Source organism: Nerophis ophidion, linkage group LG02, assembly GCF_033978795.1.
Source record: "Nerophis ophidion isolate RoL-2023_Sa linkage group LG02, RoL_Noph_v1.0, whole genome shotgun sequence".
Lineage (NCBI taxonomy): Eukaryota > Metazoa > Chordata > Actinopteri > Syngnathiformes > Syngnathidae > Nerophis > Nerophis ophidion.
In genome coordinates, this window is record NC_084612.1 from 51,401,196 (window position 1) to 51,422,526 (window position 21,331).

At 39.2% G+C, this 21,331-nt stretch overlaps 1 protein-coding gene across 11 annotated transcripts in view; it reads left to right on the forward strand.

The window, feature by feature from the left end:
* LOC133542188 (6-phosphofructo-2-kinase/fructose-2,6-bisphosphatase 2-like) overlaps positions 1–21,331 on the forward strand; it is a 92,659-nt gene that overhangs the window by 2,149 nt on the left and 69,179 nt on the right. For 9 of the 11 annotated variants that reach the window (XR_009804100.1, XM_061886092.1, XM_061886085.1 and 6 more), the window contains 5 exons: positions 4,505–4,630; positions 6,478–6,574; positions 10,498–10,564; positions 10,663–10,737; positions 10,837–10,893. Coding sequence is in view for 10 of the 11 variants with exons in the window: in XM_061886092.1 (XP_061742076.1) it covers positions 4,505–4,630; positions 6,478–6,574; positions 10,498–10,564; positions 10,663–10,737; positions 10,837–10,893 (422 nt within the window). In the remaining variant the exon portion in view is untranslated. The remainder of the gene's footprint in view (positions 1–4,504; positions 4,631–6,477; positions 6,575–10,497; positions 10,565–10,662; positions 10,738–10,836; positions 10,894–21,331) is intronic. The other 2 variants (XM_061886109.1, XM_061886132.1) reach the window with 2 other exon arrangements.

Genomic DNA, 21,331 nt, shown 5'->3' on the forward strand with positions numbered 1-21,331 from the left:
ACGTTTTGTTTACGCTATATTATAAAAAAAAATAAAAAAACAATTTACAAACACAACCTATGGGCGACGCATTTTCTTCCGGGGTCACATTTCCTCTTATGTCATCCCATAGCTTGTGTTTGTAAATTGTTTTTTTTTTTTTTTTTTATAATATAGCGTTAAAAAAACGTCTGTAATTTTATAATGTAGCGTTAACAAAACGTCTGTATTAATCATGACCCCGGAAATAAATGGGGGAGGGGGGGGGGGGGGTGTTTTTGTAGGGAGAAGAAATTTGGCGTGACACAGCCTGAAGTTGGCCAAAGTCACCGCAAATTTCCACAATCAGCAGCCACTCAGACAAATCATATTGTTCATGTAGATTATCTATACCTGCTATACAGATTAATTTTAGAAAAGAGAGATGTCGGATACTTTTCTTGTTGCCTTCTTTGCATACTTGCCAATCTTGAGACCTCAGATTTCGGGAGGTAGAGGGTGGGAGACGTGGTCGGGGGTGGGGTGGAGGCGTGGTTAGGGCGGGGGCGTGGTTAAGAGGGGAGTAGTATAATTTACCAACGCGAGTATTTCATATATATATATATATATATATATATATATATATATATATATACTGTATGTATGAAATACTTGACTTTCAGCGAATTCTAGCTATATGTATATTTATTTCTTTGTACATACAAATAAATTAAATAGTTGAATTTCCGACGGCACCTATCAAATACACAGTAATAAAAACACAACAACACTTACTTTTCACTATTTGAGTAACCTTTGTTCTGCCATTTGCGTATTGGCAAGCGATCTCCAAATCTGGGAACAAAACTTTTCACGGATTTGTTGTAGACATCCGCAAATGAGAATGGGGTGTTGCTTCCAGCTGTCAGCATAGCCATCATTGTCTCAGCATAAGTTACACCATCGGGTCTCCATTTTGTGAGGTGGCCCATAATACTGGGTTGTGAACGATGCTGCGCTGCGGACACTTTGTGCTTCGCTGACCGTTCATGACTGAGTATATCCGTCTACAAAATTTACGGGCAACATACCCCTTCCCCTTCGAACTCTCCTAGATAAACTGAAATTCTTGTTTCCATTCGTTTTGGAACTTGCAAGCGTATTTCTTAATTTTGCTCGTCGACGGTGTAATATATTGGGTTGGAGTCAATAACCAAGCGACGTGATGAAGTTACGTCTCTTTACTGTGGGCTTCAGAACAGACTCCCTAATGCATATGTTCCTTCACTGCACTTAAATGTAGAATATATTTATATTATTTATATATTGTATATATAATATATATTATATTATTTCTTATTATCATTGTTTATTGTGAGCGAACTGTGGTGCTGAATATCCCCCAGGGATCAATAAAGTACATTCTATTATATTCTATGTACAGTAGATAGCAGTATTGTCCTGTTTAAGAGGGTCCCAACATTGCTGAGTCCGTTTTCATGGAGCTGGAGGGGGCGTGGCCTCCAGCTCTGCCTGAATTTCGGGAGATATTCAGGAGAAAATTTGTCCCAGGAGGTTTTCGGGGGAGGCACTGAATTTCGGGAGTTTCCCGGAAAATCCGGGAGGGTTGGCAAGTATGCTTCTTTGTATTTGACTTTATTAAATGTTTGGGTACAATTTTTTTTTTTTAACAACACCAGTTTTCTTTTAAGTAATATAGAAATTTAGATATAGAAAGCTGTTTATCTATATTATGGATGAAAGTAGTTCATCAAGGAACTGGCACCTAATGTTATTAAAAAAGTATTGCTTTTGAATCGCAAATCGATTTTGAATCAAATCATTACCCCCAAGAATCGAATCAAATCGTGTGGTGCCCCAAGATTCACAGCCCCTAAAATACCAATAAAAATAACACTATTGATAATGAATAATACTAATAAATAGCTCAATTATCAACAATACACATATCTAGTTAAAACTAATACTAAAGACAGTAGATAAAAGGAGAGGAAGAAAGACAAGCAGACTACATTAACCTTATAGATTGCTATAGTACAAATAGTTCAAGCTTTATCAGTACGTTACCCAATTTCCCCCAGAGGGGGACGACGTTAATATATGTTTGATGTTCAGTTCACTCTTAACACATCTCAACTTTCCCGTGAAAATGTGCATACGTCAGGTTTTTGTGCGGGCGCAAAATGAGGCCCCTGGTGTTTTTGGGCTGATCATATGGGTTGACTGTGACATTTGCTACGCCAACTCATGGCGGGGATGCTTGTAACTTAAAGTATAGGAATTAGCTGAGAGATGACTCTTTTCAAAACACTTTTAAGTTGAGGCACCAGCGTATATTTTAGATATTTGTTCTAACCAGAGATTCAAATGTTTACTACCATCTTTAGTTACTACATATGTTTGGTTTAGATTTATATTTATTGTCTTAAACGTTTTATTACATTATTTTGGGTACATTATTAATTTATTAACCTTATTATGTCTTATGTGTCAGGAGAGAAAAATAAATCCCACTCATTTAATAACCTATAACTCCATGTTGCAAAATTTGTTACATTAAAGTAAAATTACACCTTCATTAAAGGGGCATTTTGCAACTTCCTTACAGTTATATTTTAAACAAAACTTAACAAGAACACCACTGGCGAGCCTAAGTTACCATTAGTGCTTTAACATTTGTGTTAAAACTGTCTATAATTTTCACAATTATCATATTTATGTGATTAAAAGAAAATGTCCGTCCTGGACATAATTGGTGTTTGGGACTGTCAACGTGTCTAGTCAACACGCAGCGCGTGCACACACACAAAAGCAGTCCAAGAGAAGAAACAAAAAATTTGCAGTCGTGTTGTTGTTTTGAGAGAATATACATTCAATGACAGCCAACACTAACTATCCAAATCGCTATCATTAGCTAACAACACCCAAAGCTAATGCATGTGCAGGTGTTAGGTAAGTACGTACAGAGTTATGGTATTAATTCCTAGAAGACGAAAGAGGGGGGCACAAGACATTGAAACCAAGTTGAGAACTTCTTGAATTAGATCCCCAAACTCAAACCTAGCGTTGAAACAACATGCTTTTTGACAATGTTAATTCAATGTTGGGTTCTGACATTGATTTGACCATTGAAATTTGGTAATTTCTTAACCAATATTCTACAACACAAATACAACGTTGACACAATATACTTTTTGACAACGTTTATTCAATGCCGGATTCTGTCATTGATTTCCATCCATCCATCCATCCATCCATGTTCTTCCGCTGATCCGAGGTCGGGTCGCGGGGGCAGCAGCCTAAGCAGGGAAGCCCAGACTTCCCTCTCCTCAGCCACTTTGTCTAGCTCTTCCCGGGGGATCCCGAGGCGTTCCCAGGCCAGCCAAGAGACATAGTCTTCCCAACGTGTCCTGGGTCTTCCCCGTGGCCTCCTACCAGTTGGACGTGCCCTAAACACCTCCCTAGGGAGGCGTATGGGTGGCATCCTGACCAGATGCCCGAACCACCTCATCTGGCTCCTTTTGATGTGGAGGAGCAGAGGCTTTACTTTGAGTTCCTCCCGGATGGCAGAGTTTCTCAACCTATCTCTAAGGGAGAGCCCCGCCACACGGCGGAGGAAACTCATTTCGGCCGCTTGTACCCGTGATCTTATCCTTTCGGTAATGACCCAAAGCTCATGACCATAGGTGAGGATGGGAACGTAGATCGACCGGGAAATTGAGAGCTTTGCCTCCCGGCTCAGGTCCTTCTTCACCATATCGGATCGGTACAACATCCGCATTACTGAAGACGGCGCACCGATCCGCCTGTCAATCTCACGATCCACTCTTCCCCCACTCGTGAACAAGACTCCTAGGTACTTGAACTCCTCCCACTTGGGGCTGGGTCTCCTCCCCAACCCGGAGATGGCACTCCACCCTTTTCCGGGCGAGAACCATGGACTCGGACTTGGAGGTGCTGATTCTGTCATTGATTTGACCATTGAAATTTGATAATTTCCCAACCAATATACTACAACACAAAGACAACATTAAAACAACATACTATTTGACGTTTGTTCAATGTCAGGTTCTGACGTTGATTTGACCATTGAATTTTGGTGATTTTCTAACCAATATTCTACAACACAAATACAACGTTGGAACAACATGACAACTTTTATTCATTGTCAGGTTGTGACATTGATTTGACATTGAAATTTTGTCATTTCCAACCAACAACATAGATCCAACGTTAGACATCAAACTTGTCTCAAATTACAAATACAACTATTTTGCAAAGTTGTTTTAAATGACATATATATGTATAATCAGCGTTGTATCAATGTTGTGTGTCTGCTGTGTTAAATACATTGGAAAGTTAGCGCCCACTATGGCATCTGTGTAAATATGTACTTTTATTTATTTCTTACTTCCTAGGATTTGCCACTGATGTGTCTCTAAAAGTCCTGCATACATTTATATGCAACAAATATGCATGTTCTCACGACTTCGCACTGTTACTATTTGTGTTTTAAATCTTGCAGCGTGGGCGTCCTATATGACAAACTCTCCCACCGTGATCGTGATGATCGGCCTGCCTGCCAGAGGGAAGACGTACATGTCCAAAAAGCTTACGCGGTACCTCAACTGGATCGGCGTTCCCACCAAAGGTAAAATACCAACCTTCCTTTCAGTGGAACATTTAGAAACCTTATTCTACATTTATTTTCAGGGTTAATTTGTGATACTGCATTGTGTGTGAAAAATGTTCATTGCAATTGTGTTTATACAGCATAGTGGGATATTTCTGGATAAGTTGAATGCTTATCATTATGGAAGTATACCTGCTGATGTGTATTTGTGTAATAAGGCAGGTGTATGGAGGTTCATTTGTGTCTTTATTACAAAAACTTTTTTTTTTTACACTGAATTTTTGTAACCTAATGTTTTGCTTTTGATTTTGTAAACTGCCTTTTTTATGCTGAAAAGTCTACTAAAAAAATTCAGTGTATAAAAATGAATTGTAATTCTACAGTTAGAACATATACAGCTGGCCGGATTGAAATGTTAATTATTTTGTTTTATGCCCAGGTAGCCCAGATAACTTCTTTTTTTATGCCATTTTGCAAGACCCATGTCACGTGACTTCCAACTTGACACCTCATTGGCTGGTTCTGTGACAGGATCGATTGCTTCAGTGTTAATTTAACAGAAGTGACTCTTGCTTTTTGAAACAGTAAATTTTTCAACACTGAATTTTGAAAGCACTGATTTTTTACAGTTAATTTTTCAGGACTGAATTTGGATACTTTTTACACTGAATACTTTATAACACGGAATTATTCAGGGCTAAAACTTTATACAGTGATATTTTAAAAACCTGATTTTTATACACTGATTTGTTACACTGAATTTTTGGACACTGAATTTTTTTACATTGAATTTTTATTGACTGAATTTGTATTCACTGAATTTTTATACACTGATTTTTTATACTGAATTTTCAGCATTGAATTTTTATACACTGAATTTTTTTTACACTAAATTTTTGTACACTGAATTTTTATACACTGTTTTTTTATGCTGAATTTTTCAGCACTGAATTGTTTTTACCCTGAATTTTTATACACAGAATTTTAAAGCACTGACATTTTTTTCAATGAAATTGTCATCATGATTTGATGTAAAAATAATTCAGTTAGACGAATTCAGTGTCAAAAAAGCTTTTGTAATAGAGACACAAAATAAACTTTATAAGGGTATGGCCAAATTAAATCAACCCCAGATGTGTGCATAATTTCTAGGCAGTGGAAAACAAAATACATTTTACTGACTCAGATAAGTCTTCAGATGGATTCAGCACTCTTGGAATTGATAAGATATTGGCAAATGACGATAGATGGAAGACTTTTGTGACTCTATCATTTACGAATGTTGTTTTTCCGTGCAGTTGCATAATATTTGTACACGCTAATAAATGTCAAATGTCAAATGGTGCACTTATATATTCTCCTTTAAAAAAAGCCAAGATCTCACATTTTACGTTCCTAAATATTTAGCTTTGATCTTTAATAACATTTAGGATAACCCACACAGCAGTGATTCTCAAACAGTGGTACACAGGCTCTATTTAGTGGTACGCAAATAATAATTTTATCAAATATTCAAACCGTGTTACTGTGCAAATTTTGTGTAATGTTACAATGGTCAAAATATTAAATATACTTGTCAAATAAAACCTCTGCCTTGTTTTAATGAACCTGTAGGCTTACTATGCTACGTTATTATAATGTTGGTCATTATGGTGACATCTGGAGAGCCACATGTTTTCTGAGATGGTACTTGGTGAAGCAAGTTTGAGAACCACTGTAGTTGTTGAATAATATCGAAAGTATTTGTCCTAGTTACCCGGCAATGTCATTTAAAAACTAGGAGCAATTTAATTGTGATGCGTGTAAATTTGGCTCCAGCAACTTTAATGTTGTTGTAAAAGTTACTTCTGGTCTTTTGGTCACAGTGTTCAACCTGGGTGTGTACCGCAGGGAGGCCGTCAGAGCCTACAAGTCCTACGACTTCTTCCGCCACGACAACGAGGAGGCCATGAAGATCAGGAAGTACGTTTTTAGGCTGGAAGGCGGGGATCACTCGATGCTCTGCTGTCATGAAATCACGTCAGACCCTCCGAAGACTTATCCCCTTCCTGAGTTGTGACCCAAATATTAAACCCGCTGCAGCTGTCACCTGACATGGCCTCCCTCCTGGCTCGCATATAAATAAACGTTGAAATATTTTCCTTATCGCAGTGCAGGTGACTACGTCATACTTGGCTGAGCAGATACGAGCCGCGCTGATACAAAGTAGCATGTACAATAAAAGGTTAGTGAGTATTGTTCCGTAGAGTTTTTCATGTGAGAGCAGAAACTCTCTGTGAGCAACATCAGATGTGAACACCTGTGTCAAACCTGACATAACAATTTAAATGTCTTAATAAGGGGTGGGCAAATTAATGCGTTAATTACGCGTTAACTCATCAATCTATTAACGCCGACAATTATTGTATCGCACATTTGCGTATGTTGTCTACATGCTTTTATTTTGTTAACGCCTTTTCTTAACAAGATGGCATCTCCCGGATGTACTTCGGCGTCGAGGGGCTCTTGGTAAAGATGGAACATTTGGCAAAAATACCGGACAATTCTACAAATTTCATGGCTGGCTTTCAGCGTGGTCACTCCGGGATCACTTACGACCGCCAGACAATTCTGAATGTGGATAGATCGGGCCGTTTTGGACTGAATGACGCGTGCTTGCTAGACCGGCTAGCTAGCATGGGAATACTACATCCAGCGGCTTGTGAAGCAGCGGAGTATTTGTGTTGTCTGTCTATTTATGAATTATGCAGACGAGGAGTGTTGGCTGAGTTCTTAACGTTTGCTTTCAGAGCGTGCATATCACAACATACAAGATGCCGTCATGGCGACACAACCTATACCGGGCTACCGCGCATGCTCGTCACTCCTGTTGCATGCTGGGTAGGGTAGTTCTTTTTTTCCCTGGCTCATAACATCACAATATATTACCATTTATATGCGTTCAGTTTATCAAAGCACCAAGCAAACAATCGGAAAATTCCCATCATATCAATTCCTAGATATGGTCATAATTATTTTAAGTGCACTACGCAGAATAAACATTATAATATTATTAATATTGCTACTACGGATAATTTGATCAAAAATTCCCTAAAACAGCCCACTACCTATAATATAGGTTTTTTAAACATAAGATCCCTGATAAAAAAAAATGTTTCTGCTGTTACCTCAGAAATTGCCTGTTCAGATGTTATGATTGTGGCTCAGAGATTTGTATGTAGATTATATTTATTTTCCATAACAAACAGGATAACTTAAATACCCTGGCAGTGGCAATAAGCTTAAATGTTTGTATTTACATTTTTTGAGTTGACTTTCATAAAATATGCTATTTAACTGCTACTGTTTAACAAGGACTTATTTAAATTGTGTTTGCACAACAAATGTTTTGGCGCTTTTGTTCATGTGGGAGAATATTCCAATAAAGGTGCATTACACACTACTTTTGAATTCATCATTGGGCTTTGCGTATACAATGCAGTTAATCGCGATTAATCAGAGAAATAGTGTGATTAACGTTGATTAAAATTTTTAATCGTTGCCCAGCCCTAGTCTTAATATTATAATCAAATGACAGCAGTCATTTTCTTGAGAATATTTTCTAATATAAGTGATTTGGCCCACTTACAATGAAATAACAAAAAAATCTTGTTTTTTATGAACGATGTACTGGTATTGTTTGTCCTGCTTTGGAATGAAGTTCCTCTTAAAACATTCACATCTTGCACAATGAGATGTAAGCATGGGATACAAGGTACATTCCTGTAACTTTCTGTTTGTAAAATATATATTTTTATGAGCTGTTCTGTAACCGAGTAACAGCATTTCATGGTTATTTTTAAGCTTCTTCATAAATGACAGTAAGATAAGCACAGCATTTGATTGAGGACTCCTAGTATAACAACCTGGTATTTACACGTGTTAGCATGTCAGCTGAAGCTAACGACAAATGCTTGATTACAAGCTAGTGATTACAATAGCACGTATGTATGAAAACACTCCTACAGACATCACACATGGGACAGTCTAGAATATAATAAAATAGAAAGTACCTTATTGATCTCTGGGGGAAAATTCAGCAATTTTTCAGCAGTTTAGTAAGCAAGAATTGTTTTAGTTATTTTGGAAAACTTACGTACTAGGAAATCGCTATGGTCGACCAGAGGACTGAACGGCACTATACTTTGTTTATTGATTGAAACTTTTATTAGTAGATTGCACATTACAGTACATATTCCGTACAATTGACCACTAAATGGTAACAACCAAATAAGTTTTTCAACTTGTTTAAGTCGGGGTCCACATTAATCAATTCATGTAGTGTCAGAGTTGTCCCACTTTTTGTGTGGCCATAAACGCATCAGTTCCATGAGTGTTGGTGCAGGTGAGAGAGAGCGGCTGCTGTTGATACGACAGATGACAAAGAGTTGGTTTAAGCCCGGTTTGTATGTACCAGTTTTGCTGGATGGAAGTTTTTTACAAATTTTTGGTGTGGTTATGGCCGACAATAAATTGTATGGCTCAAAAAAGTGATCGATAAAATTTCTACCCTCCTTAAAGACATTACAATAATTGAACGGTGTTGACAAACATTGTCATTACCCATCACTCACAGTTGCATTGCAAAATCATCAGAGCAAATAATGTGTTAATTGTGTCAATGTCCAAACATTCACACATACACCATCCCACACCAAAACAAATATATTTATTATGATTATTCCGCCACAAAAGTACACAGCACAGTTTTCATCTGATTGGAACCGTTCAAGTATCAAAAAGTTTGACTTGACCGCTCAATTCCCCCCCAAAAATATTTTAAAAATATCCTAGATTACCCAGAATTTTTGGGTTTTCCTGGACATTTTTCCCATTGAAAATGAATGGGCCATTTTTCGAAATGGCACAATTCCCACATTTCTCAACTGATTCGAACTGTTCCGCCATTCACACACTCCACTCACCTTGGACAATCAAATTACCATTTTCCAAGTTAAAACTAATTCCAGGAATTCCCAGAATTACCGGTTTTCCAAAGCCCTATTTTCACCTCTTCCTGTAAAGTTTTAACAATCCACATTTTTCGACTAATTCCACCCATTCCACTTTCAAAACATTCCTCGTAGTTGGGACAAAAAATGTTCCCTTTTTTTTGTAAAAATTTCCACTTGGGCAGGAATTGCGATATACCAATTCAAACTGTAACTGCGTCAACATTTGTCAACCGATTCCAAAAATTCCAACACCAACCTATTCATAGCATCTCGGACAATTGTGCTGGTATCAATATTTTTTTTTTTTTAAAGAAGAAAAAAATCAGTTTTTTTCCTATATTTCCAGGAAATTCCCATTCAAATGAATTGACATATTCAATGTTATGAAATGCCAAACATTCCCAACATTTAGTGCCACTATTTACCCGATTCGGACCTTTCAACCATCCGCACACACTGTTCTTCCAAGATATCAAAGACAAAACATATTTTCCCTTACCCCAAATTCCCGGTTTTCTCACAATTTCCAGGAATTTCCCCTCATGAATGGGCAATATACAAACTTCTCTATATCCCACATTTGTCATCCGATTCGAACCGTTCCAGCATCCACACACTCCATTCACTCTGGACATTTGAGCATTTCAGTTCAGCTCACACATATCAACAATTCGGCACATAGGACATTCACACGCAATTCCAACCAAAATTGCAAATTATGTGTTTTTTTAGAGTTTTTATTTCATGCGCGGCATAGATTTACTGCGCGTAGAGGTCGTGGGATCAGTGCACAGTTGCACAGGCGCGCACCTTAGAGGTAGCGTTGTTAGTAAGTAGCAAGTTATGGCTAATGTTAGTCATTAAAACTGTGCCCTGGTCTGTGTCTTGCAGGCAGTGTGCCCTGGTGGCCCTGCAGGATGTCAAGGTGTACCTTATAGACGAGGGAGGTCAGATTGCTGTGAGTCCTCCGTTCTAACCCAACCTAAATCAGAACCAAAGTTAAGTGCCAACATCTTACAATATTCATCGCCATATAACTTATTTTCTTGTCGTCAGGTTTTCGACGCAACCAACACAACAAGAGAGCGCCGAGACCTCATTCAAGCGTTTGTGGAGGAGAATGCATTTAAGGTGTGTTCTTTTTTTTTTGATGAGTATACGGTCATACGGTAACACTGTTCTTTTTATACAATCACACTAGTGACACAGATGGCCTTTTCTCCCCAACAGGTGTTCTTTGTGGAATCAGTGTGTGACGACCCTGAGATCATCGCTGCTAATATCATGGTAGGATCTTTTTTAAGTGTGTTAAGCCAATAAAATTCACACTCTGCAGCAGTATTACATAAAAGCTACCATGTGTGTTCAATATCATAATGGTAGTACACAGCTTCCATCTATTGTTACGCCAAAGAATAACCTAATTAAGTACAGTGTTTCCCGGACTATAGAGCGCACTGTTATATACAGTAAGCCACAACTCCTTGATTTTTGAAGAAAAAAAAAATGTTTTCCATATATGAGCCGCACTGGACTATAAATCACAGATATATAGGTTGTGAAATTAATTATTTACATAGAAATATTTAGAAAATGTTTATTTACATACTTTAGTCATGTCTGTAACACAGTAGGAAAACGGATGATTAAACAAAACAGAAGTCATCATCATGGACCCACTAGCTGCGGAAGCTAGCTCTCCAATCAGCAAACAGACTCAATAACTCCACGTTGACATTTTGGTGAATTTACTGAGGAATTTGTGAAACTGAAACAATACAAAAAGAATGCCATTGTAAGTTAATAATACGAACACAGACCATTGTAAACGTGTTAGCATATTAACGACGCTAGCCTGATTACATTACAATAGCACGTACAAATATGCATGAAAACACTCCTACAGACATCACACATGGGACGGTTTAGTAAGCAAGAATTGTTTTAATTTTTTATTGGAATATTTGAGAGTAAAAATGCTGTGGACGAGTAGAAGCCTAAACAGCACTTCTACTTCTGGTTCAAGGCACTAAACAGAAGGAAATGCTGCAGATGTTTACCCCACAGTACCTACAGTGTGCAAACTCGCCCAAAAGATGGCGTCTTAGCACAAACGATAGCCAACATTTTCAGTGTCTTTGCTTGTGTTTTATAAAAACAATTTTTTTGAATACAAAACATTATGGCTGTTAGCGAAGAAAAATCCATAATATAGCAGCATTCAGCCGCAGGGTTCAAAATGTAGGAAAAATGTAACGGCTATAGTCCGGAAATTACTGCATTCAAACACATAGTGACTGTTCAAACTAGGTTAAAAAAATACATAAATATATGAGGTAAATAAAACCTCAAACCTTTTTTTAATGAATATTAAATTCATTAATATACTGTATTTAAAAATAAATAAATAGTTTTAGAACTACTGTCAGACAGAAATCCTAGCTCAATGATTCTTACTGACGTGACCAAAAAGGAAATAATTAAAATTGTGAACAAATGTAAATCCAAGACTTCAACTGATTGTAAGAGAATTGATGTGGAAATTAGAGAAAAGGTTATTAAGGAGCTCTAATAACCATTAATGTATATCAGTACCTTATTGTTTCAAACAAAATGAAAATAGTAAAAGTTGTACCGAGTAATAAGACTGGAGACAAACACTAGTTTACAAACTTAAGCCCTGTTTCCTTTCTTCCACAATTCTCTAAATTCATTGAAAAATTCATGAACAACAGATTGGACACATTCATAAACAAATGTAGAACACTCGCGGAGGACTAATACGGATACAGAGCTAACATTTCAACATCGATGGCTTTAATTTAAAAAACGAAGGAAATTACCAATGCAATAGATCAGGGGTAGGGAACCTATGGCTGTAGAGCCAGATGCGGCTCTTTTGATGACTGCACCTGGCTCTCAGATAAATCTTAACTGACATTGTTTAACACGATAAGTAGTGAATAATTCCGCTGGTAATCACAGTGTCAAAAATAACGTTCAAAATATAAAACATTCTCATGCATTTTAATCCAACCACTCGGTTTCTACCGCACCTGTTAAAGATGTCGCATTAATGATAGAAGTATTTCATTTGTTGGTTGGCTTCAGAATAACAATGTCATTAAAAAGAATGAGAGACTTATTATACTCTAAAAATGTTGGTCTTACATAAACATGCACGCATTTAGTTGTATTCAGTCTTAAAGTTTTATATGGCTCTCACGGAAATACTTTTTAAAATATTTGGCTTGTATGGCTCTCTCAGCCAAAAAGGTTCCTGACCCCTGCAATAGTTGGTAAACAATGTGCAGCGGCCAATATTTTAATTAACAAATTATAACAGTATGTCATCAGAGGGTTGGTCTTCAACTGAATTAGAAGCTAATTAAACAACAGGATGCAATACGTAACACGCGTTTACAACGCTAAATATACCCTGTAGCGTACCCCAGGGATCAATAGTAGGACCAAATTTTTTCAATCTTTTTATAAACGATATTTGCAAAGTTACAAAAGACTTAAAATTTTTAATATTTGCAGAAGATAGGACTTCAGTTTGTTCAAAAGATAATACAAATCATAACAGAAGAAATCAATAAATTAAAAAGATGCTTAAGCAAAAACAGACTACCGGTACCTTTCAATCCAAGCAAAACTAAAATGTTATGTTAATGTAAAATTGCTTTTTGGTCACAGTAGGAGAGAAAGTCAAACACAAATAGAAAAAAGTAGACAGTGATATGTTAAAATAAATCAAATTTACGAGTGTAAAAAAATTATACAGCATAAGTTACAAGAAATACTTAAATAATGAATATAGCAAAGTATGTACTACACCAAAAATCCCTCCATATTCTCCACTGCTCATTAGTGTACAATATCTGGATCATTGTGTTGAAATATGGGGAAATAACTACAAAAGTACACTTAAGTCACTAAATGTCTCACAAAAGAGGTCAGTTATGATGATACATAAAGGATCTGATTTACATGTGCATACTATAAAAATGTGTGTACTATTAGTGAGCGTATTGTGTGCGATTTACTAAGACTGCGTGTACAATTATTTGCAATTACACAAGTGGTGCAGATTGCCTTGTTTAAATGAGGTTGTTCCCATGTACTGCTGGCTCTGCCAATGGAAACACTTACTTCCCTCTACATTCATGTTACTGTGCTCCCTAACCTCTGTACGATTTTGCTGAACTAGCAGCACATGTCTATGATCTTTTCAATATGGAATCGCAATCTATAGTGTTGCGTTCGGACCAGATGTTTCTCTGAGGGAATTTAAGTTGCTGGTCAATCCCAAGTTCTTTTGATGACACATAAGCTGATTTTAAATGATAACCCAGAACAGAATAGGTATTTTGCAATTTATTCCAAAGCTTGGAGAGACCGACCTAAAAACAACACATTCAATTCGCGTCGCCTAAGTTGATCTGAAAACACTACGGAAGTCTTGTCTTTCTCCATATACCATATACCCCCCCCCCCCATGCACACTACTTAGCAGCCAACCATTAAGAGCACAAATGGAAAAACACGAGCTGTTTTCAAATATGACTATGGAAAAAGAAAATAACTCTTAAATATGGATATATGTAAATATCTATCTCCGTCAATACCCCTTCAGATTTTCTACAAAAGATCTCCAACACAATTACAAAACTTATAAAGCACGCCACACATTAAAGTTTTAGCAAGCTAGCAATAAAATAAAAGCATAGTTACATGGGAGATAGATGGAGGGAGTCCACGTCGAAGGCGTCATGGTCAGCGAGGGAAACTAGCAATTCTTGAAAGTCTCCACTTTACTTGACCCTCTTCAGATACATAGTAAACCCAGAAACAGGGTGGGGTTGACCTTCTACGACTTTAACAATGATGCGGGTGCATAGAGACCTAGCACAAGGGGCGATAAAGCAACCGCATGAGGCTATGATGGCCAAGAAAACTCCAATGGAGACCAGGACAGACTTAATTAGGTCAGTCCACCTGCCAAAAGTGCCTTGGAGCCAATCTTTGAAGGGGTCAGAGACACCGGAAACTTCATTAAGTTCTATAGACAGGGCTTGGAGGCCCTCTAAGGCCCTCTGGATCGGGCCATCGGGGGCGGTGTTGTTAGGAATGAAGGTACAGCATTGGTCACCAAACATTGCACACACACCTTCTTCCTTGGCTAGGATGCGGTCAAGGGCTATGCGGTTCTGGACGGCCATGAGGGAGGTCGGGGCAAGTTGTTCAGCAATTTCCTCAACAGCGTTTTACATCTTTAGTAGCAGTCACATGGAAAATAGCACCAATGATAGGAAGGTTCTCAAAACCTGCACAAGATTCACACCACAATTTATGTTGTGAGGGGACCCTCCTTGGTTGCCCTATTGCATCAAAGTAAACACCATCAGGGTTTCTCATCAAATCGAAGGAGCCAGTTACACTCCTCCTAGATAGAACATGGCAGCGTCTGTGGGGGGGGGTCGATGTCGGCAGTGACATCTGCTGGAGATCTTTCAGGTTCTCCAGCAGGAGTGCAGAGGGATAGGTGGTACCAGGTGTCCCCTTTACCAGCCAGTCGAAGGGCGTGAGACGTCCGTTACACGACTTTGAAGGGACCAGTCCACCTGGGCTACGTCCACTTGTGTTTGATGACCTTGACCCTGACACTCTCAGCGGGCGGAAGGGAATTTGGAGTGGTGGGCTGTCACCCTTGAATTTGTACAGAGGAACTGGCACATGAATTCTGCATTTTGTAAAAATACCATTTTGGTCTCACGCTGATTGCTCATTCCAAGGGGGCTGCTGGTCCTGGGAAGGGCTGACCTGTATGCAGTTCATTGGGTGAAAAATTCAAGGGGCGGAAAAACAATTTTATTGACGGACATTCGAATGATCATTAATGCTAATGGCAACATGTCAATCCAATTCAATTTGGTCTGTGCACAGATTTTAGCCAATTGGTTTTGATGTTTTGGTTCATTCTCTCGACCTTACCTCGGGACTGAGGATGGTATACCGAACCGAATCTGTGTTCTATAGAGTCCGAGAGCCTTTTCGACCAAGGCTGAGTGAGCATTTTTAAAATGGGTGCCGTTGTCTGACCTAATCTATTTGGGGAACCCATGTCGGGCTGTTAGGTCGTTAACAAGCCATTTGATTACTGATTTTGCATCCTCTTTTGAGGTTGGGGTTGTATCCGGCCAACCACTGTAATTGTCAACACAAGTCAGCAAGTAACTTTTCCCTTGTACCGGCTTGATCATATCAATGAAATCAAAAACTATACACGATCCACCCTCACGTCCTCTATAATTAATCTACTAAACCACCATCGATGTGCAAAATCGTTGTTTTCAAATTAAAATGAGTTATAACATCTTACCCACGGAAAAATGTTAAAACTATGGAATGTGTCAGAGTCGGATGATTGTCGATTAGGATGAGGAGTCTGAATCCACCCTCACCTCCTCCCCCTTCGGTTTTTGAAAAGGGACTGTGTTTGTAGTACTATCACTTTCAGAAACATCTAAGAAAAAGGTCAGCTGATAGTCAAGTACAGCAAGAGTTGAGGCGGAGGACAGGTCATGTTTGAGGTCAATGAAAGTCTTATCAGCCTCTGTAGACCACTCGATGGTGGTATTAGGGTAGGGGATCCCTTAGCGATATCAACCCTACATTTTATGTAAATTCTTCAATATGGGGAAAGCGACAAAATATGCTTATATTTATATTGACGCAAATGCTAGAAAAACACTTAACTTTATGGCGGATACTTTTGCAATAGTAATTTGACATTCTACCACACCTGGTGGCCACAATAATTCATTTAGTCAAGCTCATGTTGTAAAAAGTTGAATGATGCGGACATGTGTGTTACTGAATACTTTCTATCAGACTTCTGTCTTGGCGACTTTGTGTATGTAATAAGCAACTAGAATTATTTGATATGCTTCAATGTAATGTGTAGTTTTAGCTCAACTGTTGTGTAGATGCTAGCTCCTTATAGCCTTCAGCTGGGGTCTCCAAAGTGCAGCCCATATCTATGTGTTTAACAGACAACTGAAACAATTTAAAATGGGGAATTTGTGTGTCGGTTCAATGAGTGGCAGCTACACCGTGTTTTATCATTGAACCTAAGTCTTTGGTTTCGTAGGCTGGACAGAGAGCAAGGGAACAATGTGGGACAGCATTTGTGTCCGTCTTATACCATGGTGGTTGTTGCAAAGATAGGTCAACATGAGCAGCCACACATTGTGTTCCAACATATATATATATATATATAAAGGAGTCAAAGGCCTCCTGGTATGAGTCGTCCAACTGGTGATCATAACATATGGCGGGTCGGGTGATGGTTCACACGGAAACAGCTCAGTCAGCCAGGATTTTCACTGATAGAACAGTTGGAGCAGGAGTTGGGGTACTCAGCAGGTGTCAGCCATTTCTGGTGCTTCAGGCTTCGGTATGAGCTCATGGAGGAGCCTTAGTAGCGGTGTCGCAGCTTGGTGGTTGTACCGTCAGGTAACACCAGGAAGGTCCCTCCTGTGCGATATTGAATGTCAGGGTACAGTTTGTAAAGCAGGTCATTACCAAGCAGCCAAGGTGTGTGCAGGTCGACCACAAAGGGGTGCTTCAGTGTGTGTCCAGCAATTTGAACCGGAAGTGGTTTGGTAACAGGTAACATTCTTGTGACCTCAGCGAAGCCTTCGATCTTCAAAAGGGAAGCACACAGTTTCTTTGGTACCTTTGCATTCAGAAATGAGTGGGTGGCACCAGTGTCAATCACGAACTGATAACATTGTCCGTTGACACTTATGTCCAGCAGGGGGACTGTCTGTATTTCCTGCTGGGGCTTCTGCTGTGGGCGCCCTCTGCCATGCCTTCGTGTTCGTCTGGTGGCATAACAGAACTTTTCCTGTTCGGAAATGTTGAGACAGTCTTGAGCCCAGTGACCAGGCTGGTCACAGGCGAAACAGCCTTGAAGCACCGCGTCGTTCACTACCCGAATCTAACCGTCTGGTCTCATGTCTGTTGGGGATTCTGCTGGAGCTCAAAAGCAAGGTCACCCACTGCTGAATATACTTTAGCTGATTCTTGACCTTTCGGTTCTTTTGACATTTTAGCTTTAGCGATCTGTAAATTAGGGAGTTGTTTCCTTGTTACTCTACCACCAGCCTTGTTGTCATCATCCTCGTCTGTCCAATTTGGCATATGATGAATACGATGTCCCTCCCATGTGTTGCTTTCGGCACCGTGTACATCAGGGTTAGCTTTGTCTAAAGTGTTTAGCCAAAGGCTCTCTCTTTCAGGTACAGGTGCGAGTTTGTCAACAATGGCTTGCATGTCTGCAACGGCAAAAGGCTTATATTTCAATATGCCCCTATTATCAGTAAAAGGTGGACGTATGTGGCCTCCCTGCGTTCCGTAGCGTGCGTTGTATGAATGTATATCATGTGTCAAAAGTGTCTGGTGTGCACTTGCGAGGTTACCATCTGCCGGAGGACAATTGTCAGACGTGCAAAGGGAGGGTCCAAGAATTTGAGCCAATGGAGACATTTTAAGTTTCGGAGGTAGGATCAATCATAGAGGGGGCGTGGGAGTGCCGCCCTCGCTTGTCACTGGAGTAGGAGGCGCTGAGTGTGGCGACTTTTGTCTGTACTTCTTCCTCACCTGCGACTCAGACTCCATGATTCACACAGGTGTGACTATAAACGTCGACAATATATGATTAGTACCAGTTGCACAGATAAAAGTTAAAAATATTGATAAGAAGTTATAACTAAACTCAACCTAATTGTGATCATTCTTAAAATAATTAAAATGTCAATATATTTAAATAATTCACCTTTATCAAATTTGAACTCAAGTTTATTGAATTCACTTATTTAACTTTATTTAATGTACTTGCTATATAAACATGTATTCAAAACTACCCAAATTCATCTACCGATATCTAAATTTTCATTTATTCATATATCTTTTATTTCACTTATTCTCTTCAGGACACAAATCTGTCCACTCACATTTTGTAATGCCAAGCTAAATGCTAACCTAGCCTTGCTAGGCCTCAGTAAGCTATTTTTTGGTAACCTAGCTCAATGCTAAACTAATCCTATTTTAATCTAATTTATGCTAAACTATGCTATGCTATGCTAACCTATGCTATGCTAACAGTGACACACGTCTAACGTGCAGCACGTCACACAGCCTCGTCACACACCCTCGTTACCAAGACACATCTCTTATCTTAAATGTCTCCCAACAGAGCCTTTTTAATAGTCGAACAGCTATGTCTTATATCTCACACCTCTTTTTATTTCTGCGTCACACGCGCACAACAACATTTTTTTTAACAAAGAGAGAGAGCCTTTTTCTGAGATCCAAATCTCAGACCCTTCTTACAAAACTATAATATAGCACAGTCACAATCACACCCACACAGTTAACCGTGCGGAATCACCAACACAGTTAAAAACAACCTCAACATTCAACAATTTTTCTCACTTAGAAGCACAGCTGTATTATATCAAACCTCAATAATAATAAACAACATTTATCATTCTCTCTGAGCTGAACAAAATGGCTCAGGAGAGGGAAGTCTGGGCTTCCCTGCTTAGGCTGCTGCCCCCGCGACCCGACCTCCAATAAGCGGAGGAAGATAAATAGATGGATGGATCATTCACTCATATGATTTCTGAACTAGGTAAAGTAAGAACAACTATAAATAATGTATTATAATGTATTTCAGCTTTAGGAGTTAACAACCAACCAAACAAACAAACAAACTTGCAGCGAACCACCACCAACAGCATACGCTGACACACGAATACCATTTACAAATACCTTCATTTGTAACTTTACCATAAAACTTCCAGTTACTTTTCTTAATTTACCAAACGATTGAGTTCACGACTTTACGAGTGTTGTAAAGTCCCTCTTAACCCTTTCAAGAAACATTTTTTTGTTTCTTTTTAAACTCTACCTGCTAATTTCATTGTCGACAACAGTACATTCAATTGATCATTAACCGGTAATCATTCATCACACTTTCCCCTGCCGCCTCCATATTTGTTCTTGTGAAACTATGTGGCCATTGTGTCTCTTTTGTCTCAGTATCTATCGTCCCAGACGACCGGTTTTGAACCCTTTACTCTGAGTCAATCGTCCCCGATGACGGGGTACGAATACTTTACTCTTTTAGGGAAGACCAAATCCCCAGGGCGAGCCACACCCGACTATTTGCTTACTCGTCAGTGAAACAGCCCGTCACGGTAGTCTGAAGGGTTCCCAACCTGTTACTCTTTTAGGCGACGACCAACGACCCAGGGTCAGCCACACCCGACTATTAGTTCACTCTTCAATGAAACAGCCCGTCACGGTAGTCCAGACACAATGACGTGAGTTGACCACTATTTACAACTATTATGTAGAGGCGGACAAGGCAAAAATGCAACCAATGTATCAAAATCACCACTCTGTGTCTGAGGTACATAACAGTGTTTGACTTACATACTTCAGGTCAGACTCCTAATGCAGATTTTAGAAAAAGGCTCTGCTTACCTTGATTTATGTGTTGGCCAAGTGAGTCTGTTTGGAAGATTGTAAGAGGTGTCCAATTTTGAGCGTGTCATCCCGGACGAGAGCCCCCAAATTGTTGCGTTCAGACCAGATGTTCCTCCGAGGGAATTTATAGGCCTACTGAAATGAGATTTTCTTATTTAAACGGGGATAGCAGGTCCATTCTATGTGTCATACTTGATCATTTCGCAATATTGCCATATTTTTGCTGAAAGGATTTAGTAGAGAACATCGACGATAAAGTTCGCAACTTTTGGTCGCTAATAAAAAAGCCTTGCCTTTACCGGAAGTAGCAGACGATGTGCGTTGCACGTCACTGGTTGTAGGGCTCCTCACATCCTCACATTGTTTATAATCATAGCCTCCAGCAGCAAGAGCTATTCGGGCCGAGAAAGCGACGATTTCCCGATTAATTTGAGCGAGGATGAAAGATTCTTGGATGAAGAAAGTTAGAGTGAAGCACTAAAAAAAAGAAAACGTGACGGCTCCAGGCAGCGGCAGTGGGAGCGTTTCAGATGTAATTAGACACATTTACTAGGATAATTCTGGAAAATCCCTTATCTGCTTATTGTGTTAATAGTATTTTAGTGAGATTATAAAGTCATACCTGAAAGTCGGATGGCTGCGGTGAACGCCAGTGTCTCTGAGAGAAGCCGAGGAGCCAAGATCACAGCTGCCTTTTTGAGCTGCAGGATGAGGTCGCATAATCCACTCAAGTCTCCGGTAAGAGCCGACTTAATATCACAATTTTCCCATCCAAAAAGTTGCTGGTTGGTAGAGAAACATGTTCGCTTGATCGCTCTGTGTTAAAGCTTCACAACGAACAAAGAAACACTGGCTGTGGTTCGGTTGCTAAAGGCAGCTGCAATCCACTGCTTTCCACCAAGAGCATTCTTATTTGATGTCTCCATTATTAATTGAACAAATTGCAAAAGATTCAGCAACACAGATGTCCAAAATACTGTGTAATTAATTATGCGATGAAAAGAGACGACTTTTAGCCGTGTGTGGTGCTGCAATGTTAAGATTTCATCATTGATATATAAACTATCAGACTGCGTGGTCGGTAGTAGTGGGTTTCAGTTGGCCTTTAAGTTGCTGGTCAATCCCAAGTTCTTTTGATGACACATAAGCTGATTGTAAATGA